The 25,531-nt window shown below is 44.2% G+C and overlaps 2 protein-coding genes across 3 annotated transcripts in view; one reads left to right on the plus strand and one right to left on the minus strand.

The window, feature by feature from the left end:
* Positions 1 to 11,487, plus strand: PEX10 (peroxisomal biogenesis factor 10). 2 transcript variants are annotated; one of them, XM_036746788.1, is made up of 6 exons: positions 1 to 230; positions 1,867 to 1,947; positions 3,490 to 3,896; positions 5,518 to 5,693; positions 5,818 to 5,953; positions 10,772 to 11,487. In XM_036746788.1, the coding sequence occupies exons 1-6, from the start codon at positions 119 to 121 to the stop codon at positions 10,838 to 10,840; spliced, it is 981 nt and encodes a 326-aa protein (XP_036602683.1). In that variant the 5' UTR covers positions 1 to 118; the 3' UTR covers positions 10,841 to 11,487. The 2 variants fall into 2 exon arrangements, with proteins under 2 accessions (XP_036602683.1, XP_036602684.1); XM_036746789.1 differs by having other exon boundaries at positions 35 to 230; positions 10,776 to 11,001.
* RER1 (retention in endoplasmic reticulum sorting receptor 1) overlaps positions 10,889 to 25,531 on the minus strand; it is an 18,782-nt gene continuing 4,139 nt past the window's right edge. Inside the window, exons 3-7 of the mRNA XM_036746790.1 lie at positions 22,760 to 22,864; positions 17,456 to 17,555; positions 16,127 to 16,205; positions 15,314 to 15,449; positions 10,889 to 14,439 (exon numbers count right to left, since the gene is read on the minus strand). Of these exons, the coding sequence (XP_036602685.1) occupies positions 14,350 to 14,439; positions 15,314 to 15,449; positions 16,127 to 16,205; positions 17,456 to 17,555; positions 22,760 to 22,864 (510 nt within the window). The 3' untranslated portion in view covers positions 10,889 to 14,349. The remainder of the gene's footprint in view (positions 14,440 to 15,313; positions 15,450 to 16,126; positions 16,206 to 17,455; positions 17,556 to 22,759; positions 22,865 to 25,531) is intronic.

Here is a 25,531-nt window from a genome sequence, read left to right on the forward strand (position 1 = left end):
AGGGATGCGTGACGTATAATCCAAGCGACGCGGATCCGCGCGACGGCGGTCACTAGGCCCCGCCCTTGGGGCGCCGAGGGGCCGTGCCCAGAGCCGGGAGGCGGTTAGGGTCGTGGTCATGGCCCTGGCGTCGGCCAATCAGCCGGAGGTGATCCGCGCCGCGCAGAAGGATGAGTATTACCGGGGCAGCCTGAGAAGCGCAGCCGGAGGCGCCCTGCACAGCCTGGCAGGTGAGCCTGGGCCAGGGAGTGCGCAGGCGCGGACGGCCGCGAGGACAGAGGTGACAACAGGAGGTGGTGGGCGGGGCGGGAGCCCCAGGAGTGCGCAGGCTCAGATGGGCGCGGGGATGGGGCAAGAGGGAATGGGCGGGGCCTAGGGGGAGTGGGACTGCGCAGGTTCCGTCTGGAGAAGGCGGGGCCAGCGAGCGAAGCCGCGCCTGGAGCCACGGAGTGCGCAGGTGTGAGAGGGAAGGCCGGACAGAAGAGTGGGCGGGGCGGGCCGGACCCACGTGTGTGCCCCGCCCCCTAGGTTCTCCGATGTAGCTGTTGTGATTACGTCCAGTCCCCATGCTCCCCATGAGCCCCGCCCCTATGGCCCGTCCAGTTTTCCTTTACATACCTGCTAAAGCGCAGTAACTTAAGTGCTGTAGAAGCCTCCTTAGCTCCTGTCTTTGGCACCCAAGGCCCTTTACTTTCAAACAATACACATTTATTGAGCGCCTGCTGTATGCCAGGCACTGTGCTAAGCTCTGGGAGTACAAAAAGGGACAAAAGAGCCCCTGCCCTCAGGGAGCTTTCAATCTAAAAACAAAGCGTAGCTTACAGTAATATAGTCTTTATTATGTGCCAGGCACTGTGCCAAGCACTGTGGATACAAAACACGGCAAAAGTCAGTCTCTGCCCTCGAGGAAAAAATGAGATAACTTGTACAGTGGTTAATACAGTGCTGACACATATTAGTGTGTGTGGGACCCTTGGTCCCACAGCCACACCTGTGGGCAAAGCCTGCTGGAGAGTCGCCTGCCTGGCCCAGGGAGGCACTAGGAGCCTCCTCACTTCCCCAGGCCTGTGCAGCGTATGATTCACGGGCCTCTTACAACATCCCTGGGGAGCCCTTTGACCCGAGGTGCAGAATTATGCTGTGTCACTGCTGACTTACCCAGCCCAATTCAGCAATTTATATGTATGTATATACATGTATATATATATATATATATATATATATATATATATATAGTGTGTGTGTTGTGTGTATATATATATGTGTATATATATATGTGTATATATATGTGTATATATATGTATATATATGTGTGTGTGTATATATATATGTGTGTGTGTATATATATATATATGTATATATAAATGTTAGCTATTCAGCACCCACTGTGCGCCAGGCATTGTGCTGATCGCTGAGGATAGGCCCTGCCCTAGGTACAGACAAGTCCCCTGTCGGATAAATAGGAGATAATGACCAGAGGGTGGGCAGTGGAATGAAGAGTGGTGGGGAGGGCATCCTGGAGAAGGGGGGATTTTAGTTGGGACTTAAAGGAAGCGGGGGTCGTAAGTTGGAGGGGAGAGCATTCCAGGCAAGGCAGACAGAGAACATGGAGAGAGAGTCTTGCTCGGGGACAATTTGGCCCCGGCCTGTCTTTGAAGACTTACTGCACGTGACCCACCCTGGGGTCTCTCCCATCCAGCTCACTTGGTTTGCCCACTGTTCCCCTTAACAGGATGTGCCATCTCCTGCCTGTTGCCCTCGCTGCCCCTCATTGCCGGGGCTTGGCACACTGCCTGGCTCACAGAAGACACTTATTAAATGTGCCTTGACTGATTGCTTAGAGTGCTCTGCTTCTTGCCCTTTCAGGTGCTAGGAAATGGCTGGAGTGGAGGAAGGAGATTGAGCTGCTGTCAGATGTGGCGTACTTCACCCTCACCACATTTTCAGGTAGGGTGATGGCAGGTGGGGCTGTGCTGTGGAGAATCAACATGGTATCGCCAAAGTCTTGGGGCCCCGGGGGATGGGGTGGCTCTGCAGCGCTCTCCAGCCTGGGGTCCCTTTCCCCGCCACCGCCCCTTCTCTGCCTTTCCCTCCTTCTTCAGTTCAGCACCTGGGAGGCCTCCTCTGGTCAAGCTTTAGGAGAATGCCTTCAGGGACGGCAGAGAAAGGCTGAGCCCTCGGTCCTGTTGCTCACATCTATGACCTTGGAAGTCCCTGTTATGAGACTGAAATGGGCCTCTGGACATCAGCCCTCGGTCCCACAGCCAGACCTGTGGGCAAAGCCTGCTGGAGAGTCGCCTGCCTGGCCCAGGGAGGCACGAGGAGCCTCCTCACTTCCCCGGGCCTGTGCAGCATATGATCCACGGGCCTCTTACAACATCCCTGGGGAGCCCTTTGACCCGAGGTTCAGAATTATGCTGTGTCACTGCTGACTTACCCAGCCCAATTCAGCAAATATGCTCCAGCACCCACTGGATGTGAGGTCCTAGGCATATGTGCAGAACAGGTGATGGCCCCTGCCCAAAAGGAGGAGTCAGGTACCCAGTGAAGTATGAAGAACCCTAATGGGGGCAAAGGTGAAATGATAGCAAGATGCTCCTTGAAGAGAATGTTCTCGCTCAGGGAGATGGGGGAGGGCATTGTGGAGGTGGCCCCTGAGCAGAGCACCAAAGAGAAGGATTCGGAGAATGGAGATAAAAATAGTATTTTCGTGTAGCCATTTTTCAGTCGTGTCCAATTCTTTGTGATCCCATTTGGCAAAGATACTGGAGCGGTTTGCTGTTGCCTTCCCCAGCTCATTTTACAGATGAGGAAACTGAGGCAGGTAGGGTGAAGTGACTTGCCCAGGGTCACACAGCCAGGAAGTGTCTGAGGCTGGATTTGAGCGCATCTCTTCCTGGCTCTAGACCTGGCACTCCATCCGCTGCATCACGTAGCTGCTCTCATAAAAACAATAGCACTAGCATTGCTGGAAGTAGGTTTGATTATTATCTCCATTTTACAGATGAGGAAACTGAGGCACGGAGATGCCATGATGTGCCCAGAGTCACCCAGCTAGTGTCTGAAGCCACATTTGAACTCGGGTCTCCTTGATTGCAGGCCCAGTGCTCTGTGAGAAGGCAGGTTGGGGTGGTAGTGAGAAGAGTGAAGCCAGTTTGGCAGAGCTGTCAGGCGGGCTCTCCCACGGACAAGAAGCCAGCGTTTTATCCTGCAGTCAGTGGGAAAGAAATGAAAGGAGCCAAGCAGGAGTGATGGCTGGGGTCTGGCCTGATGACCCAGAGACTGTTCTGGAAGCAGGCAAGGCCGTCAGGAGGCTGGGGAGAGGTGATGAGGGCCTAGCCCAGGTGGCTGGGGTCAGAGGTTAACTGGTCGATCCTTTCCAGGAGCATGGCAGAGTCCCTCTATGTTGGCGCTGGGTCCATGAAGCCTGGTGTCGCCATCTGGGGAGAGAGCAGCGCCCCCAGTGTCCCATGCACTCTCTCCTTACAGGGTACCAGACTCTTGGGGAGGAATATGTGAATGTCATCCAGGTAGACCCATCCAAGAGAAGAGTCCCTTCTTTGCTTCGCCGAGCTGCACTTGTCTTTTTGCATACCCTTGTGCCCTATGCGCTGGATAAGGCCTTAGTCCATCTCGAGCATGAGCTGCAGGCAGAAGTTGAGAGTGCCAGGCACCTGCAGAACAGCCTCGTACCCAGTGTCCGAGGTCGGTCGGCAGTGCGGCGGTGGCTTCACAAACATGTCCGCCATCTGACCGACCCACAGAAGAAGACACTTCTGCGCATGGTGTACATTCTGAAGCAGAGCATCACCTGCCTCCACCGGCTGCACGTTGCCATGTTCTACATCGATGGAGTCTTCTACCACCTGGCCAAGAGGCTCACGGGTATTGAATATGTAAGTAGCGTGGGTCTCCTCTGGTCACAGCTTGGTGGGGTTACCCCAGGAAGGCTTGTCTATGGGGAATCAGGCCCACAGAACAGACCGTTGTCTGTCCCATCTGTTCTGAATGGCCATTCTCTCTAGTCCATACACGCAGAGCATGTTATGAGCCCAAGCTACAAAGCTACAAGGGCTGACATCATACCAGATGAGAGACACACAATATCCTTAGCCATTGGGTTTTGGCGCATTCACTGGCTCCTTTCTGTCCTGTTAGCAATCTGTTTTCCACAAAGTTTTCAGTATCGATACTGCAGCTTAATTCAGTTGACTAAACAGGAAGCACTGTGCTGGCCCTGGATTCTTCAGGCTCCCGATGGGGTCCAGGTCAGTGGCAGCAGCCCTTGGGTGGGACTGGACACCTGAGGTTGGCATCACGGCCCTTTTCTAGCTGGGCAACCTCAGGCAAAGCCACCCTCCTCTTCCTCCTCCCTGTGTCTCCCCATTTGAAGGGGATCTGAGCCGGCTAGTCCTTCAGGTCCTTTCCAGCTCCCATTGGGACCTTGATCAGAACTGGATCAGTATTCCACCGCCATCTTTTCTTTTTAACTTGACTGTTAGATTCATGCCGGTTTCACCAAGCCTGTATTAAGCAGGCTCATTTGATTTCATTTTTGTCTCAGTCACAGATTCAAACAGCCAAGGCCAATTTAGCCTTGTTACTGGACCTCTCTTCTCTGCCAGAGCCTGCCCCTCCTTCAAACCCACCTGTTGCCATCTTTTGGTGCCTTTCTTGACTCTTCCTGTCCCGCCACCTCATCTCCAGTCTCTTTGCCGAGTCCTGCCTGTTGTGTCTCCTCTGCACCTTCCTCACCCATCCCTCCGTACCCTCATTCAAACGTTAAAGGCTTTCCTAGGTGTCTCTACTCTCTAGCCCCGGCCACCAGAATGGCTTTTACATCTTTAAAGAAGACCTAACTTAAAAATGTAAACACCTTTCTTGGCTGAGCAGGTGACCACCCCTGTAACCCCAGCTGCCAGCCCTGAGGCCCGCCAACCATGTGGCCCCCTGCTTAGAAGCCTTCAGGGGCTCTGTCTCCTCAAGGGCAAAATACCAACATCTGAGCCTAGCATTTAGGGTCTATCCCCTTTCCTCTTACTCCCTTCATGCACTGTGTTCTAGCCAAGCAGAACTAGGGATCGCCTGGCACTGTGGAAAGAGAGGTGGCATTGGAGCAGGAAGACCTGGGTTGCTGTCTAGCCTGTGACACAGAGAGGGGAACCCTGGCAGGTCCCTGAAGCTCTGTGCTCCAGGCTACTTTCTAGGGCTCTGGCTGCTTTAGCAGAAGGCAAGGACTCCCAGAACTCACTCGTCCCTCTTTCCCCCACTGTGGTGCATTCACACATTACCCTCCCATCAGCGTCAAGGTGCAGCCCAGACACTACCTCTTGCCCAAGCCATTGCTGATGCCCACAGGTACAGATGCTCCCCTCCTTTGGTTCTGTGCTGACTTAGTGTACAAGCTATGCCGCCAAGCTGAATAAAAGCCGCTCAGGGGTAAGAACTGTCTGTTGTCCCCTCTGTAAACCTGGTGCCTGACCCATCCTGGGCTGGGGGGCTCTCTGACATCCGCAGCTCCATGTGCGCCGCTTCCCCAGGGATGACCACAGCGTTCGTTGGAGCTACAAGATCCTGGGGACGGTGTCCTTGCTCCATCTCTTGCTCTCGGTCGGTGTCCAGATCTACAGCTTCAGTCAGAGGCAGCGGGCACAGAAGGAGTGGAAACTCTACCGCAGCCTCTCCCACCGCAAGTATGAAACTCCCCTGGCCACGGGGCAGCCTGGGTGAAGGGCTCCAGGGACTCTTCCCGTCCTAGCAGCCCTGTTCCCCCAGGGATTGGCAGGGCATGCCAGCCATGCTTTGTTTTCCTCACAGGAGCCATGTGGAAGAGAAGGCGGTGGGCAGGGGCTCCGTGTGTACCTTGTGCCTAGAGGAGCGCCGGCGGACTACAGCCACACCCTGCGGCCACCTTTTCTGCTGGGAGTGCATCACTGAGTGGTGTAACACCAAGGTAAGGGGGAGAGAATGGAGGTGCCTTTGGACAGATTATGTTTGAGGAATGCCCAGAGCATGGGTATGAGCCCCAGCTCTGACCCGTGGTGGAAAAGACTCCCTGGGTCCCAGGTCTGCTGTTTAGCTCTGTGATCATGTGGAGAGCCTTCAAGCCTCTGCCTCAGTTTCTTCTTTCAAAAGGGGAACTACAGCATCTGTCTGCTTTACAGGGCTGCTGGGAGGCCCAGTTGAGAACCTTAGTCCAAGCTCATGAAATTTATGGGGTTTTTTCTCCCTTGCTGTAAGTACCGACTGAAAGCAAGGTTTCTTCACCTGTTTACATCCTGTACCCCTCTGACAGTCCAGTGAAGCCTCTGGGCCCCTTTTTAGAATAAGGATTTTAAATGCATAAGACTACAAAGTAAATACATTTGAAGCTCTCAAAATAAGCTCATAGACTCCAGGTTGAAAATCAGATCTAGGAGAGTACTAGATGAGGAAACTTCCCCCCACCAGTCCAGATTGGTGCCTTAAGAGTGCCCTGAGCACAGAGAGGTTGTGACTTGTATAAGGTCACACAACCTGGATATGTCCAAGGCAGGACGAGCACCCAGATCTTCCTCAGCAGCCACCTGCTGACTAAACACCTGTTTTCATCACAGGCACTGTCCATACTCAGGGAAAAGGGAAGCAGTTATTTTAGAAAGACAACAGGACACCAGCAGGACTGGAGATGAGCCACGAGCAAGTTTTGACTTGTCTTGGGCAGCAGCTTGTAAAAGCTAGCTCCTTCTTCCTGGCCCCAGCATGAGTAACAAAATCACTCCTTAGGAAAGTTGGCTTCATTTTTTTCCCCACTCTCATTTCTTTTTTTTTTTAAATTTATTTATTTAACATATTTAGTTTTCAGCATTGATTTTCACAAGAGTTTGAATTACAAATTTTCTCCCCATTTCTACCCTCCCCCCCACTCCAAGATGGCCTATATTCTGGTTGCCCTGTTCCCTATTCAGCCCTCCCTTCTGTCACCCCACTCCCCTCCCATCCCCTTTTTCCTTCCTCTCTTGTAGGGCAACATAAATTTCTACACACCATTGCCTGTGTATCTTATTTTCTAGTTGCATGCAAAAACATTTTTTTTGTTTTTGAACATCTGTTTTTAAAACTTTGAGTTCCAAATTCTCTCCCGTCTTCCCTTCCCACCCACCCTCCCTAAGAAGTCAAGCAATTCAACATAGGCCACATGTGTATCATTATGTATAACCCTTCTACAATACTCATGTTGTGAAAGACTATATTTTGCTCCTTCCCAACCCATCCCCCTTTATTGAATTTTCTCCCTTGACCCTGTCCCCTTTCCAAAGTGTTTGTTTTTGATTACCTCCACCCCCATCAGCCCTCCCCTCCATCATCCCCGCCTTCTTTTTTTATCTTCTTCCCTCTTCTTTCCTGTGGGGTAAGATACCCAATTGAGTATGTATGGTATTCCCTCCTCAGGCCAAATTTGATGAGCAAGATTCACTCATTTCTCCCCTCACCTGCCCTCTCCCCTCCTCCCACAGAACTGCTTCCTCTTCCCACCTTTATGCAAGATAATCCACCCCATTCTATCTCTCCCTATCTCCCTCTCTCAATATATTCCTCTCTCATCCCTTAATTTGATTTTATTTCTTTTAGATATCTTCCCTTCATCTTCAACTCACCCCGTGTCCGCTCTCTCGCTCTCTCTATATATATACACATACATATATACATACATGCATATTCACATATATATATATATACATAAACATATATGTATGCATATTCCTTTCAGCTACTATGATATTGAGGTCCCATGAATCATACACATCATCTTTCCATGTAGGAATGTAAACAAAACAGTTCAACTTTAGTAAGTCCCTCACAATTTCTTTTTCTTGTTCTTTTTCTTGATTACCTTTTCATGCTTCTCTTGATTCTTGTGTTTGAAATTTTCTATTCAGCTCTGGTCTGTTCACTGAGGAAGCTTGAAAGTCCTCTATTTTATTGAAAGGCCATATTTTGCCTTGGAGCATGGTACTCAGTTTTGCTGGGTAGGTGATTCTAGGTTTTAATCCTAGCTCCATTGACCTCCGGAATATTGTATTCCAAGCCCTTCGATCTCTTAATGTAGAAGCTGCCAGATCTTGGGTTATTCTGATTGTGTTTCCACAATACCCAAATTGTTTCTTTCTGGCTGCTTGAAGTATTTTCTCCTTGATCTGGGAGCTCTGGAATTTGGCGACAACATTCCTAGGAGATTTCTTTTGGGGATATATTTGAGGAGGCGATCGGTGGATTCTTTCAATTTCTATTTTGCCCTGTGGCTCTAGAATATCAGGGAAGTTCTCCTTGATCATTTCTTGAAAGATGATATCTAGGCTCTTTTTTTGATCATGGCTTTCAGGTAGTCCAATAATTTTTAAATTATCTCTCCTGGATCTATTTTCCAGGTCAGTGGTTTTTCCAATGAGATATTTCACATTGTCTTCCATTTTTCTCTTTCCTTTGGTTCTGTTTTGTAATATCTTGGTTTCTCATAAAGTCACTAGCTTCCACTTGCTCCAATCTAATTTTTAAGGGAGTATTTTCTTCAGTGGTCCGTTGGACCTCCTTTTCATTTGGCTAATTCTGCCTTTCAAGGCATTCTTCTCCTCATTGGCTTTTTGGAGCTCTTTTGCCATTTGAGTTAGTCTATTTTTTAAGGTGTTGTTTTCTTCAGTGTATTTTTCAGTATTTTTTTGGGTCTCCTTTAGCAAGTCATTGACTTGTTTTTCATGGTTTTCTCGCATCTTTCTCATTTCTCTTCCCAATTTTTCCTCTACTTCTCTAACTTGCTTTTCCAAATCCTTTTTGAGCTCTTCCATGGCCTGGGACCAGTTCATGTTTTTCTTGGAGGCTTTTGGTGTAGGTTCTTGCACTTTGTTGTCTTCTTTAGGCTGTATGTTTTGGTCTTCTTTGTCACCAAAGAAAGAATCCAAAGTCTGAGACTGAGTCTGGGTGTGTTTTCGCTGCCTGGCCATATTCCCAACCAACTAATTTGACCCTTGAGTTTTTCAGCAGGGTATGACTGCTTGTAGACTAAAGAGATCTATGTTCCACGTTTGGGGGGAATGCACCAGCTCTGCCACACCAGCACTCCTCCTTCCCCAAGAACCCCCAACCCAGACTGGGCTTAGATCTTTAGCAGTCTGTGCACTCCTGCTCTGATCTGCCACTTAATTCCTCTCACCAGGTGGGCCTGGGGTTTGAAGCAACAGCAGCTGTAGCTGCCCCACCTCCGCTGCCCCGGAGGTGGTGGCCGAACCTCGAACTCCTTCTACTCCCACAGCTTTTCCCACTAACCTTCTCTGCTGTCTTTGGTGTTTGTGGGTTGAGAAGTCTGGTAACTGCCGCAGCTCACTGATTCGGGGTGCTAGGGCCCGCTCTGCCCGGCTCCTGGTCTGGTTGGTCCGAGCCACTCACGCTGGGCTCTGCTCTGCCCCCAGTTCCCAGCTCCCAGCTCCGTGTGGGATAGAGCTCACCCAGAGGCCATCCAGGCTGTCCTGGGCTGGAGCCCTGCTTCCCTCCGCTGTTTTGTGGGTTCTGCAGTTCTAGTATTGGTTCAGAGCCATTTTTATAGGTTTTTGGAGGGACTCGGCGGGGAGCTGACGCCCCCCACTCTCATTTCTATACCACCTTACCAGTGTTTCACCATCTAGAGTTTGTCCAAGTCACCAGGAAAACCTAATTTAGATGAGAAACAAGCTTTGTTAAACCCTCCCAATAACTAGTCTTCCCTTGAAGCAGTCAAGATACAGACTTTAGCATTGGAAACCTTTCTAATGTAGGGGGCAAAGAGAGACAGGTGGATTACTCGTTTCAAAGTAGACAGCAGCATCCACAAACTGAAGGCAGGACCCTTTCTGGATCAAACTAATTAACAATTAGAGCCAGGGGCTTCACTCTCAGCTGAAGTTCTCCCCTTACGTGAAACCCCAAGCTATCTTCTTCAATGCCCTAGGCCCAATGACATAAAGCATCTTTGGAAAGAATACCTTCCTTAAGAGGCGATTCCACCGGTGCACTCACTGGCCCTAGGGCTGGCACGAAAGGGAGGCCAGACAAATCTATGGCTCACAAAAGAGCAAACTGATAAAACAGTGAAGTGGGGGAGTACTGGAACTAGGAAGGACCTTCAGAAATCTGCTCTTCCAACCCCCTTGTTTTACAGAAGAGGAAGCGGGTTCAGAAAGGTGACAACTAGGAGCAGTATAAGGACTCAGATCCAAATCTCCTCACCTGTCCCTCCCATATCCAGGAGTCTAGCCTGAGTTCTTGCCTATGACAACCACTAGAATCCACTTCTCATTCCCCAGCAAATTTGGGCGGGGGGGCGGGGTGGTGGGAAGGCAGGCAGGGGGAGTGGAGGGAGAGTGTCTGAGCTCTGTTAGGTTTATGAACAGGTTACTTTCACTGGTCAGACCTTTAAAGATAATGCAAATACTTTGCTTAATTTTAATCAGGGACAGAAATTCAAATGCAAGAGGCACTCTTGCCTTAAATATACAGCAATTAAAAAAAAGCTGGATTAATCAGATAAAGGCCTATATGAGCTAATCAAGTTAGAAATGTTGAGATAAACATTTCTTCTCTTGAAAACAAAGCATAAATGTGAATGTAAAAAAGAAAGGCTTAGGTTTTTCAATACCCTGCATGCTGTGGGCTTTCCTGTACCATTTGGTCATGTTCATGTAGCCTATTCCTCCTAGAGGGCAATGGGAGCTTTAGAAGGAAAAGAAGCACCCAATCTGATCCATCTTCATTTCGCCCATAGACAGAATGCCCCCTCTGCAGAGAAAAGTTTCATCCACAGAAACTGATTTATCTACGGCATTATCGTTAGTCCTGGAAAACCCAGCTCAAATGGCAACAGAAGAAAAAGAAGAAGCTCTCAAGAGATCATGATGTCTTTATTAATGGACCAAAAGCAGAGTTCATTTTAATTTATCCAGAATCATGGTGACTTAATTAGCACTGAAATTATCAAAGTTGTTTTTGAAATCATTGCCTAAGGTACTTTGTCCACTCTTTCAGGGGAAAGGGTAGGAAGCTAGGCCTAACTTAATATGGTAACTTTGGAGTATTACGATGTCCTTCCTATTCAAGGACAGGACTTCAAACAAGTATGCACGTTCACACTGGAACATACACACAAAGGCAAGCTCCATTCGACTCAGATAATTCACCCTGGATCTTAGATATTGTTGCCAAATGTACACATGTCCATCTTCCTTTTTAATTAGTCTGAGATAATTAAGTTGACTATTTTGGACAAACAGTACTCTAACTTCCTTTCCCACAATTTCTGTGCTACTTAAAAACAGTTTCTGAGAAGCTGGCATTTTGCTTATTCAGAAAGGGGCTCACTGTGTTTATCCAAAAAAAGCAGTTTTAGGTTTTCTTCCTTACCCCTTAACTCACACACAGCTGAAACCAGATTCTTCTGAATTTACATTCTAAGCAGTCAATAATAAAGGTTTGTGTATATAATTATGGTATAATAATTTCAATATCAGGTTTATTCATGAGTTAATGATTTAGAAAACTTGGTACTTCATCCAGGTGCAAAGTGTGAATTCAGTGATTGGCTGCCAAGTGATGAATGGCCCAAACCATTCTCTCTATGTACTAGGGCTTGCTTGGTTGTCGACCCAAGCTCATATTTGGCACATGCTTTCAAGAAAAACGTCTGGTTATTCTCCCAGGAAACAACAAAACCCACCCTTCAGCCCACTGGACCAAATGCGTTCTCCTCTGCTACCAGAGAAAGCCATGCTCTGGCTGGCAATTCAGTTCTCTGCCTCTCCAGGTGCTTTTCCTGCCAACAAAGTCAGGCCAACTCATGAGTTACACACATGACCTTTCCCACTCACTGAATAATCTCAGTGTTGGAGAGGTGAAAGGACCTTGGCTAACCAAATCAGAACCACTCTGTCAGGTGTCACAGAGTGACTGGTTTTAACCCAGCCCAAATAAAGAATGCTGTCCTCAACCTCTTCTTTTGGTCCATCTCTCTACCTCCTGAATTCATGAATTGTACCAGTCCACACAAATCTGTGGAAAAATAATTTTTTTCAATTCCACCAATAGCAACAGTAATTGCTCTTGGTCAGTGAATAACTTTGCTAACGAATGACATTTTAAAGGTGCAACAGAAAAATGTGTTAACTTTAAATCTAGCAGAAATATTATTTCTGTTACATCTTTAAAAACATTCTAAGCCGCCCCCCCAGCAGGCCAGAAGCCCAGAGAGGCAAAAGTGGGCATTTAAAACTATAAATTTTTGCTTCTTTCCAATACAAACTACTTCCCAATTAACTTTTAATAAAAGTTGCCTGCAATAACCATTTAATTTAGAACATATAACAGAAAGGTTAAGTTTCACTACAAGCTGACTGAACCCAGTGAATCTACATTAGGAGTCAAATACAGTGGGTTATGAGACCAGATAGAGATTACTAATACCAGCCAAACAGAAGGATTCCTGCCAACAAAGTAGTAAAAGGCACATGCTCAGCCTCTAAGTAACCATCCCTAGAAAAAAGAGCACCCCCCATGAATGAAACTTGTCAAGTGGAAAAGCTAAATCCAATGGCTTTGGTTTTTGCCAGATAAAGCTTAACTGTGGGCAGATTTTTAAGGTAAGTGTTGGAAAAGTTAACATGCTTATACTGCGTATTTTTAAAAGTTATAAAAATCTTTAAATTCACATTTTTACCAAGTGTGCAATACAGTACTGCCATACATATCTCACTGCTTTTAAAAAATCATTTACGAGAGGACAGTGATTTAACTATCAAATTAATAATACTTGGAATGTCTTTGGGAAACACCTATAGATGGTAGAGGATAACTTGCCTTAAAAAGCACAATGTCTCAATTCTGATGATCATTTAAATATGAACTTCATATAGAGGGCTGAAGCCTTCAAGAGTACTTTTACTGTATAATCTCTTAATGTAGAACAAAAAAATTTTTAATGCTTCAATTCTAGAAATCCCCTAACCAAACACTGCATATGTATCTGGGTAATAGTGACCATATTCATATAAACCCCCAATCTTAGCACTTATAATTAAAGGATACTATTAAAAATAGTCCTCAAAGTGTCTATTCTATGCATTGCTCTAAGATCAGGGAGCCAATACATTAATTTCCACTATGCCATCTTAAGACCATAGTGGCAATTCATCCAGAGATTTTGTATTTTTTTCTGTAGCTGTCAGCTGAAATGATTCAGTTGCAGAAAAAAATTATATTTTTACCAGCTTGGTTTTATTGTGGTATGTGATGAGTTGTAGTGTTCTTATATAAAGACTAACACAAGAAAGGGGACACTATCTTTAATAAAGTCTGGAATTAAAAAGTCACTTAATAAAATTTTAGAGTTTTATCACATCAAAAAAGTTTACATGCAGGTCATAGTTCTATTTTTTTTCCATAGAAAATGAAGAGCTATGTTTAAAACCCACAAAATTGGTCTGTTACTGCCAGTTGTGTTGAGTTCTGATGGGGATGCACAAAGGAAAAAAAGTTAATCCAAAAAAAACAAAAAAAAACAAAACCAACCCCAAACCAAAACAAAACCAACCCACTTTTTTAAGTATCAAAGAAATGTGTCAAAATAATTTCAAACAATGAAAATATATATATTTATATATTTATAATTCAGGGCCCTCAAAAGAAATCATGGTCATTAAGAACAAAGTTTTGAGTCATTATGAAAAGAACCAAACTTTAAACATCTCTAGTAAGATGCAATTAGGAAACTGGCATTAGATCCCCATACACAGTTACTTGAAAATCACCTTTAAAATGTTAAGTTCTTTAGGAAAAAGGCAGCATTCAATTTATCATCAGATCTACTATTCAATGACTTGATTATGGCCCCCACATACCATGCATGTGCCCAGACAGCTGAAGGTCGCCAAATGCATCTGAGGGAGGCCTTAGAGACATCCCCACGAATGCCGTGCTACTTAGGAAGCACAAAGCCGCTTCCAGCATGCTTCCCTCCCTCCTTCCTCACTCATACTCGAGGGCCATGCAAATGGATGACGGAGAAACGTCACCTTAACATAAGACTGTTCACCCACTGTCGCAGTCTACCAGAATCCCTTCAGAGTGAAACACGTGACATGACCGAAAAATGAACTCGATGCAATTTGGTTTAAATGCCAGCGTCTTCGAGAACCTCTCTGGCATTTCAGTTACAAATAATTGAAGATCCTTTTTACAAAGAAAATTTCGACTCCCTCGTAATCAACTACTTTATATGAAGAAAAAAGGCATTGTTACAATGGCTCAAAACGGTTCTTCTCGGATTATGTGGCGACAGGGTCAGTTCAGATTCTAACTAGCAAATGTCTTCCCCATGTCTTCCTTCCCTTTGTATTTCCTCTTCCCATGTGTGAACGGTATATACCTGTATTTTATCATATGCTGCAAGAGAAAGAGAATTCAGTTACTTAGAGGCACAGAGAATCCCACCAGGGCACACATCCCCTAACAACCCACACAACCAAACTCCTTCCATGTCCTCTTTCCATCTTTCAGGGAGAAGTAATCTAGGAAATTATGCCCCCACTGTCACTACAGCAACAATGCCATCTGACAGCTCAGGCGTAACTGCCCAGAGGGACAAAAGTCCAAGTCCTCCAGGAAGTTGCTGCAAGGCTGGGAGAAAAGCGGAAGCGGGCCAGCACAGTCTGAGACAAAGTGCCGAAGTACTGGATGAACCACTGCGGCCACGAGAGCAACATGTGTCATTCCCAAGTGGCAAATTCTCTGCCCTAAAAGGGCAGATGTTTGGTAATATGGTCAGGGCAGGTCGGACACTCAGGTGGGGCCCAGATAAACAGCTACAGGCAAGTTACTGTTAAATGCTAAGTAATTTACCAAAAGGTAATGGCTGGCCACCACATCACTCCAAAGGTTACTCTGCATCACTCGTTATCGATGCGTATCTCCCCAGTAGGTGACCTCCTCCTCATCTCTGCTTCTCTGAACTCCTGGCTTCCTTCAATGCTCAGCTCAATCACCACCCTCTACTTGAACTACTTCCTGGTTTCCTAACTGCTGGGACCCCACCCCAAACTATCTTGTATTGTGTGTGCGTGTATGTTTTCCACTTGCTAGATTATGAATTCCTTGAGCACAGGGACTCTCACTTCTGTCTCTGTATCCACAATGCCTGACACACAGTAGGTGCATAAAATGTAACTGCAGCCAAATAATGCTGACACTCTCATGAAGTCTCCAGGAAGCCAGTCACTACTTTCAGGGCACGGTCCAACACCTGCTCATCAAGTCTCACCTTTATTTGCCTCTTCATGGTGATACAGAAAAGCATGACAAAGTACATCACAAGGATCGGCCAGAATACTGGGACGTTGAAAGCATCAAAAAATGTACAAATCATAGCAACGAGAATGCCCTTAGTAGCAGAGTGCCTAGAAGCCAAGAGAGAAAATGTGAAGGCAGCAGTCGGCATGCCAGCCAGGACCTGGGTGCAGGGCTGGCCACTGGTGCCTCTGACAATCTCACAGCTCAAGAGAAGTAAACGTCAGTACTTCTCACAATGCCATCATTCATCTCTAATCACATAAAGTACTGCCTATCTGGCCACCACCACATCACCATTATCATATCACACTTATTCCCCAACATCTCAAATGTTTTTCTCCCCAATTCATACTTAAGCAGAACAACAAAAAACTGCACTGTGGTAGTTACTCACTCAAAGCTGAACTCCACCAAAATCAATGGGTTTCTAGCAGCATTTTGGACTGAGAATAGATAACACATTACCACATTCACTGATATAGATATGATGGTTAGATCAAGAAAAGCTGCCTATGTCTTATATTCAGTACAGTGATAGCACTGGTTATATAAAAGAAACCCTTTAGTTTATGACAGAGAAAGAAAATGCAAGCAGTTTTTTGTTTGTTTTTCTACCCAGGGGTAAGTGGGATTACAATTAGTCCCTTAAAGGTAAACCATAAATGAAAGACTTAATTGGTCAAGACAAGGCAAAAGTCTGGAAATGCATGGAATCCAAATTATGACTCTAGACTTTACATTTCAATATGTCTGGCTCAAAATTAAACACTGAGAATTCACTTACCAAAATTTAAATTCTGGAAGCCTTCGAATGAAAGGACGAAATTCCTCATTTTGTTTTGTTGGTAAGGAAGGCCCTTCATCTACAAAGTGACATTAAATACAAGGTGAGATATCCTCCTTTCAGAGAAGCAACATTCAGACTGCTAGTACCACAATTACTACATGTCTTATAATCCTAAAATCCACTCAAGACTACCACTAAAATTAGCAATTACAAACTCCATACAGCCAAGTCTAGGGAAATGGTTATTCACTTTAAAAATTGGTTCTTTTGTTTTATAAAAACATTAACAATATTGAGTCATGTGAAGAGACTCATTTCATGGTCAGCTCCCCTAGTGCATTTTATATGCATTCAATTTACAAAATATTTAATGATACACCAGCGGCTAGAGACAGAGAGGGTTATAAGGACCACATGAAACAAAATACTGATCCTATTCAATGCATTCTAAGACTCAAAACAGGTAACAAATACAAATCAGCACATTTGATTCATAAGAACTAATCTCGCAAGGTCACTCATTCCTTTCCTAGTATCTTTCAAATGTCATCATTCAAAAAAAAAAAAAAGGGAACATAAGCTTGGCGTATAATCAATGTTCTAACAAGGAGAAAAAAACCCAATCACCTTTTTTTGATAAAAGAACACGACATGAAGGTAAGCTCTCTACGAAATGAAAAGCTCAGATTAAACTGTCTTTCCAAGACTGCTGTTCTTCCCATAGAAAAAGGGAGCTTATCTTCAGAAGTGACCTTCTAGCTATGGCGCTGGGATTCACTCTTCATGAAGGAATCTTCTACCCTCTCTGCTCTTTGGTAAAGACCCGCCCCCCCCCCTTCCAGATCAACAGCCAGCATCTACTGGGAGCCAGTCAGAGTGAGGTGGGGAGACAGTGGGTAGTCATGGAATAGTGACCCCAGCAGCTGCTTTATATAGAGATCAAACCAAGTCATGTGAATGAGACTCCTAAAGAGCCAGCCAGTACAATACAAATTAATAATATGGAAACCAGGAAGCACAAGCCTAACTGGTTTCTGGATTACGGACCCAGACTAACAAGTGGCTTACAGTTCAGAGGAGCTGTCTGAAAGGTCTACTTCACCAACTGGAAAAAAAGCAAACAATGTAACTGGTGCCAACACCCAAGGGGGTGATGAGCTGGAAGGGAAGGCAGATACTGTAAACTACCATTCCTAGCAACCAAAACTTCAGCTAAGGCCTTTAACTGCCAAGAAAAAACCTGACATTTGAGTGTCCAGGAATGAGGGATCTCACCAGTTCCCCTATCACCAAATACTCCCAGACAATGGACTGACCCCAGCATACCTGAGTCTTCCATTAAGGAGGGATCTACCTTTGGCGAAAGGAAAGCTATGAAAAGATTGAGATGGTAGATTCCCAAGGCGTACGTCACGATGTACCAACCCTGAGAGAACAAAACCAAAGGTTACAGACACATCTGCCCCATTCAACAGAGAGAGGACCTAACGGAGGCTGTTCTTTTCTAAGGGTTTTGTTGTTGAAGCCTTGGGAATCTTTTCTTTGTCTAAATCATAAGCTATTTGCTAAAGACTTGTCATCATAATAAAAAGTTATATCATATGTGCAGAAGACAAACAACATTGCTTTCAGGTTAATTTACAGACCTATTTTGTTGGGGTGGACAACCTAAAACCCAAATTGCAAAATTTTTCACGGATATCATTAGGTCTAAACCTATACTTTCTCTATCAATGTAGAATTTTGAAAAGCAAATTAGGAGGCTTACTGTGTAACCCTGGGTAAGAGATTGATTTGCCTCAGTTTCTTCATCTTTAAAATGGGGATAATAGCACCTTCCTCCTAGGGTGGTTGTGGGGGTCAGAGGACAGGATATTCATAAAGCACTTAGCATGGTGATGGGCACATCCGCAGCTGCTGGATAAATGATGATTGTTATGTGCGTTATGCTTGGCAGTTAATAATCTGGTCCCAAACTCATATTATTAGACACACTATAAAATGTATCTACCTTCGCTCGGAGGGAAAACTAGAACCAGGAGATGGGAATGACTTTTTTTTTTAAGTCTTTAATGAGAGCAAAGTACAGAAGACAGGCAAGACTTGGACAATGCCTGCCTGTCACAGGTTTGCTTTTAAACAAACTTGTTTTAATAATGTCAAGTTCATCCAATGAGAAAATGGTATGGTTTTATCTTACTGCATACCTCAAATACCTGTATACATATGAGCTGTGTAGAAAGCTAAGTGTAGTATTTAAGACAGTGATGACAGCTGAATGCTACTGAAGCCAGAAAGGGTGAACAGAAGGATTTCAACCACTGTCAGTCTCCTACTTCTTACTGATAATACAAAATTTATCTTGCTTTTGCAAAACACTTCACCGAAGAGCTGTGGGAAAACTGGACAAAGCAGGTACATAGTGTCATTCTAGCAAAAGTAACATAAAAAAAATATCCTAAGAATTCCTTTCAGTCCCTGTTAGATTCAAGCTTTTAAATAAGGATGAAAATATCTTGGAGGTACAAGGACTCTAAAGTTCTATTTCAATCCCCTCATTTGGAGATGAACAAACAGGGCCCATGAAGTGAAACATATTTGCCCACCACAGTAGCAGACTATTCACACCATGGTCAGACTCAAAATTGCCACCCCAAATTACTGCATGATTAAAAAAAAAAAACAACTATTGTAACTTCTTCAGCATTATCTCCTGATAACACACATAATGTCTATACTTGAATATATATATAAAGTATATTGAAAGTACTACTGGCAATCAGTAGGCTAGTGGTGTGGACATATTTTGGGTACATGGTCAGTCTCATTCCCTCTTTGCTATGTAACTTATGCCTTCCCTTGGAGATTACCTCCAATTTACTCTGTCCCGGTCTCATCTGTATAAAGTTGTCTGCCACACAACCCCTCCCCCACCTACCCCGCCAGGTCAGACGGTGACTGTCTGAGAGCACAGTGCCTGGAACACGGCAGAGGCTTCATAAATGCCTGTTGATCTGAGCAGGCCTTGAGCTATAGTTACTTCAGTCTCATGATCAATATAAGGATAGTGGCAGCAGCTGCTTTCATTAGACAACCGAACATCCTGCGCACACAGTGGGCACTTCCGATTCTACTTTCCTTTAGTCATAATGCTGGAGGCACTGCCTAAGAAGTCTCTCTCTGCACTGGAGGGTGAAAAGCAAGGAAAGATAAATGACTGAGCTCAGCAGTTTATTTGCCAATAAAACCAAGTCAACACTTTTCATCCGGATCAAACTCTGCATGGCAGAAGTCAGAGGACCTAGGTTCAGACCATGGCTCCCCCACCTGGGCCTCCATTTTCCCCACCCCTAAAATGAGGGGCTGCGCTAGACCTCTAAGACAGAAACCTTCCTGCTCTGAATCCTGGGATCCCAAATGCGTTTCCTGACAAACTCACTAGGTACAAGGGACAAACAAAATATCCAACTGTGCTTAGTGGCAATAAACAAGTAACTTTAAAGAATTTGAAAAGCACATGTCCATTTAATTTGATTTTCTACTTTTCAACATCTCAATGTATATGCATGCTGTTTAAATTAAAATGACCAGCAGATAAATAAGAAAAATAATCAAATTTACTTCTTACGTTAGGTTCTAAATCTGACCACCTGACTGTGGACTTATGGGTTAGGAGTTCCAATCTGAGTTCTGTCATAAGCTCACAAGCTATAGACTGTCCCAGGCCTGTTTTTTCATCTTTATATTTGGAACAGTGATACTAACTGTAAAAATCTCTAATCACACAATAAAGCAACAAATTAACTACAAATATAAAAATGTTACAAAAATCCATACTGTTCTCACTTCAACTACTACCCCTAACACACTTGCAATTCAAAGCTTAAATTATGGTATAGCACAAGGCACACTAAGGCTAGAGTCTTTTTGGGTTTTATTGTCTGTTGCCCTAGTACCTTAAACATATAGAAAAAAACATTCAGTAAATGTTTGCTAAAATGGATTTCAGATGAACCAGATTATTGAAATCCAGATCTCATTTTTTCCCCTCTCAACAAAAACTAGAGAAGTCAAAAACATCCCCTAAAGTGCACATCAAACAACCATGTTGAGTTTACTCACAAGCTGGAAGTCAGAAGTTACTTATTTAGTAAGCCTACAGCTGCAATCTGAAAGACTCCACTTTCCAGGAAGTACATAAAAAAAAGGTCCAAGAAAACACTGCGTTGCCTGAAAATCATTATGAGCCTGGAATCTGATGCCAACCTATGGGGAATTTCTTTAAGTCAGAAGCTGTGTGATCCCTTCAGAAGTGGCCTGTATGCCTGTCTGCTGAACCAAAAAGGTCGTTAAGCCATTCTTCAGTTGTTTTCCACTCTTTGTGACCCCTTTTGGCATTTTCTAAAGACATGAAAAATGTTTCATGTGCCCTTGTGCTTATCTTTTCCAAATGAAACGTTGCAGACTTTGTGGCTAGTTCACTTAAAGTTTTACAGCATTTTTCCAAGTTTGGAATTGACAAGAGAAAGACAATCCATTACAATATTTTTGTTTAATATCCCAACTAGAAGAAAGTGTTTGAAAATTAAAATTAAACTCAACAAGAATGTAATAAGTGTGTACTATGTGCCAGGCACCATGCTATCTACTAGGGGAACAAAGACGAAAACTAGCAGGCCTCGCCCTGAAGGTGGGTGAATGTGTGTGTTAGGGAGGGTGACACAAACACAAACAAGTGTGTGAGAGGTGGACACAGCAGACACAAAGAGAGGCAGGGAAAGGGTAATGAAATACTGAGAAGAGAGCACTTTCACAGGGGAGGAAGATGTGTGCCAGAGTGCATCAGCACTGGCCCGGCTGAGTAAAACCTGAGTTCAAATCTGACCACAGACACTCACTAGCCGCATGACCCTGGACAAGTCACCTGTATTTGCGTCCATTTTCTCAACTATAAAATGGGGATAATAACAGCACCTTCCTCTCTGGGTTGTTGTGAGGACCAAATGATCCTCAGTCTCAGGTGCTTAGCACAGTGCCTGGCACACAGTAAGTGCTATCTAAATACTAACTACCTCATTGTTATTATCATCACTAGCACTACTATCACTGCTATTAAGAGATGTGGCCATCTAAGTCGGGCCTTGAAGAATAATGTGCAACGTAAGGTGAACCAAGGACAGACAGACAAGGTCTGTCTGAATGGCAGCATCCAAAGACTAGCCGTTCATGATCCTATGTCACTTTGGAGAGTACAGCGTCGCAAGGATCAGGGCCGAGCTGTGTCACTTCACGATGTTATCAATGACCCCAGTAAAACGACAGAGAAAGCAAGCTCATCAAACGTGCCAGTGGTGGCTCTGAAAGTGACAGCTGACATGTTGAGTGATCAGCAGGATTCCAAATCTCAGCTGGCTGAATCCCTGGGCTTAATCTAATAGCATGGAATTCAGTAAGGAGAAGCATGCAGTCTTATACTTGGGTTCAAAAAGTCCACTGCGGAAGAACAAAATGACAAAGGCATGGCTAGGGGGCAGCCTTCTGAGAAAGACCCGGTATATCAGCAGACAAGGTGAGCAAAAGGTGTAAAAGGAGCTGCCAAGAACGCCTGGCCCACCCTGATGGGTGCTGCCAGGACAGAGAAGCAGAGCAGCCCTGCACGACTGGCCCTGGCAGACCCCACCTGCAATCTGCGTGTGGCTCTTAGGGCCACATTTTAAGAACATGACTGCTCAGTCTCCAGACAATCCAGAACAGGACGAGCAGTATGGTGAAGAGCTTGAAAGGGACGCTGAATGAGGATCAGCTCGAAGCACTGAGAATATTCACCCTGGAGATGGGAAGACTTCAGAGAGTGAATAAGAGCTACAGTTGAACAGGCTACTTCAAGAATAGCCCAAATTTCCCCTCCTTAGAGGCTACCTTCGAGTGAAGGCTGGACAACCAACTTACTGGATGGGATGGAGAGCAGCTCTTTCTGACATGGGTCCGGCTAGATGGCCAGGGATCTCGCACCCTACTCTAAAGTCTTCACTAATTTTTCATTAAAACACATGGAATAAAAAACACAGAATTTTGCTAAATTACTCAGTTCAATTTCTTAACACACTGTTCTTCAATTTACTTTTTTGCCTTATCAAAGATTTGTGAGGGAGTTTAATTCTTGTATGATAATATTAAATGCATGTGAAGATGCTATATTCAGGAAATGTAGTTTAAAAAAAACCTATGCCTTATTTCACAAGAGTTACTGGCTTATGAAATCATAATTTTACCTGAATCCAGGAACAGATTCTCTTTAATGCCATCTCTGGCCTAAAATATTAAGGTAAAATATAGGCATTATATGCTTAAATATCAAAGTAATAATAGGCTATGCCAACACATTGAAAAAAAAAATCAATGAAAAGTGAGTAAGACAGACTTTTAAAAGATAATCATTGAAATTTACTGTTTACTAAAAAATGGTAACTGAATTGCATATCCCATCACAAATACATCGTTAAGCATTTATTAAGCACCTACTATCCTGATAAGTATACAATTAGACGACATATCCAATACTGCCCCAACTAAAATTGTTTTAAATAAGACATAAGTTGACTATCCATTATTATTTTGGTTCTTACCTACCTGTAATAGATAAACTCTAATCATGTAGATGAAACTTAGCCCCAAAGTTACAACCCATCGCACAGCTGTATAAGGAGTTGATTTGTCTAACCAGGACTGGTAAATCTAAAAAGACAAAAATGGTAAAAATGTATATACATAGAGAGAATATTACTCCTGTGGAGGTTTTCCTTTAGTTTAAAGCCCAATTTCTCTAGATATAACACAATGCTCCAGAAACAGGTTTCATTCATCATTACACACACACACACACACACACAAACGCAGTGTCTTTCTCTCACACTCACACACACAACTGGAATGCAACAATTAGATCACAAATGAATCAACAATAAGTAGAAACACAAGGATTTTGCTATAAAAAATGCAGCAAAGTTCATCTTGGACTTCTACTCGAGGCAATCTAGCTACTGAAATACCAAAAGAAGCCTGAAATGACGCAATTCAATTCATGAGGTAATTTTTTTTCATATAATCCCTGAATTTTATTACTAGGCCCCAGCGTATCTCAAAAGGGAAAATGGACACTTCAACCCATTTTTATTCAGGATACAAAAAAATGAACAATTTGAAAATCAGTTACATACTATATGTACCCACACACACACACACACACACGCGCGCATACACATAGATGCATATTTATATATACATCCTAAGGAACAACAATCTTGATTAAAAATGTCACTACACATAATTATACATTATAATTATGTAATGAGAAATATGTTAATATTCATTAACATTATCAGTAGCAGAGGACCAGCAAATTCACAGAATGATTCAATCCTGAAACCTAAGTTCGTAAAATAAATTTGCATGGCATACATGAAATTGTTGAACTTATGAAATTCAAATGTACTTTGAAATGTGGTTTCATTTTGACTGTCCAGAGAACCTAAGCATTCACATGCACAGATGTCCCACTATTAAACAGAAAGCCTTCCTTCCTTTACCAGCACCTCTCTCAAGCTATTGTCCCTTCTCTCCTCCTCTTTACTCCTAAGCTTCCATCTAGACTCCTTCATCCCCTTCACATTAGGCCAGTTTCTGAAGAAAGTTCTGCAAGGTTATTAATGATACCTTATTGCAAAATGCAATGACCTCTCCTTCCTAACCTGCCTCTGTAGCATCTGATAGGGCAGACCACCCCATCCTTCTGGATGGCATAGCTACTTCCTTGGCTTCTGGTTTTCCTCCTTTTCCCAACCACTCCTCCTGTGTCTCCCCTCTTCCTCCAAAGCCCTTATGGCCTGCTCTCTTCTCTCTCTCCTTCCTTTAGTGATCTTCTCCCCTCCCAGGGCTTCATCTGTCTTCTTTATATAGATGACTCTCAAACATCTGTCTGGAGGCAGAAAGAACTCCAGTCTGAACGTTTAACATTACTGTCCCACTCTATGCCACTGTCGCCACTGTCCTAAGCCAGGAGTAGCATCCTTCCCGTCCTCACTCAATTCCTCTCTATCCTGATTTCAGGGCCAACACAAACACTATCTCTTCCATAACAACTTTCCCCATCACAAATCACATGGCCTTTTCCTTATACCCCAAATGCAGAGTTTATATACCTATCTGGGGAAAGGGATGTGGGTAGAATGGCCCTTGGAGGCCAGGCAGGGGAGTCTGAATCATCTGTGAACAGACCGAGGCTATGTATGACCAGTTCTCTGCATGAGAGCACTCTGACAACAGTCTGAAAGATGGGGGAGTTGAGGAGAACATGCAGGTGAGAAGACCAGTTGGGCTTGTGCAGCACAGACTGGTGATACTGAGGGCCTGAATTGTTGAGGGGAGGAGACAGATAGAGAACCATCAATGTCTCCTCATTTCTTACCAAAGTATAACTTTCTAATCACAGCATTCAAAGGCCCATTACAATCTGGCCTCAATATTGTTTTCTGGACTTGTACTTTCCCCTTTACATTCTCTATGTTATAGGAAAACTGGACTACTTTCCATCCCCCTCATCCTACATTCCACCATTTCCATGTCTTTGGTCATTTCATTCCCTTATGAAAAGACCTAGAATGCAATCCTTCCTTTCCCCATCGCTACTGAACAAAGTCCTTCCTCTGCTTCAAGGCCCAAATAGGGCACAGCTCACCCACCTCTGCATAAAACCTTTCTCAAAAGCACACTCCTTCCTCAAGCATCTTAAAATACTTGCCTCTACACTGTATTCAGCTCACTATTCCTTACACCAATTATTCCCCAGCACTTAATGTTTGTTAAATAAATAAACCACTTAGCCAAACAATTATCAACAAATGTATACCAAGAGCTTGTTGGCTGTAGCAGTGGTAAAGGTACACAAACCTACTATCCTGGTCATCATGGAACTTATTATCTTGTTAGAGAACACAAACCCTTGAAATACTCAATCACGAGAGACTTAAATGATGATTTGATGAGACTCCTGTCAAAAGGCAACTAACTGCTAAATAAATGCAACACATTTAGGAATTCGAAGGAAGAACAGACTCTTGTGGACTGGAGTGGTAAGAGAAGGCTTCCTGGAGAAAAGATTTATACTACATCTCAAAAAATGAGCAGGACTTGGCTACACAGGAAGAATAAGTAAGGGTAAAGGTGTACAGGCCAAAGTGCTTTGTGGAAAGCAATTAAATCACTTTGGAAAATGAAATGTAAACAAAAAGAATAATTCAAGAATTCCTTATCACTCTCCAATCGGGCAGTGATATCCAGAGATGCCTCAAGTCTAGAATTAACTGCTTCAGGAATACAATTACAAATAATGGTTCAAAATAATTA

Source organism: Trichosurus vulpecula, chromosome 2, assembly GCF_011100635.1.
Source record: "Trichosurus vulpecula isolate mTriVul1 chromosome 2, mTriVul1.pri, whole genome shotgun sequence".
Taxonomy (NCBI): domain Eukaryota; kingdom Metazoa; phylum Chordata; class Mammalia; order Diprotodontia; family Phalangeridae; genus Trichosurus; species Trichosurus vulpecula.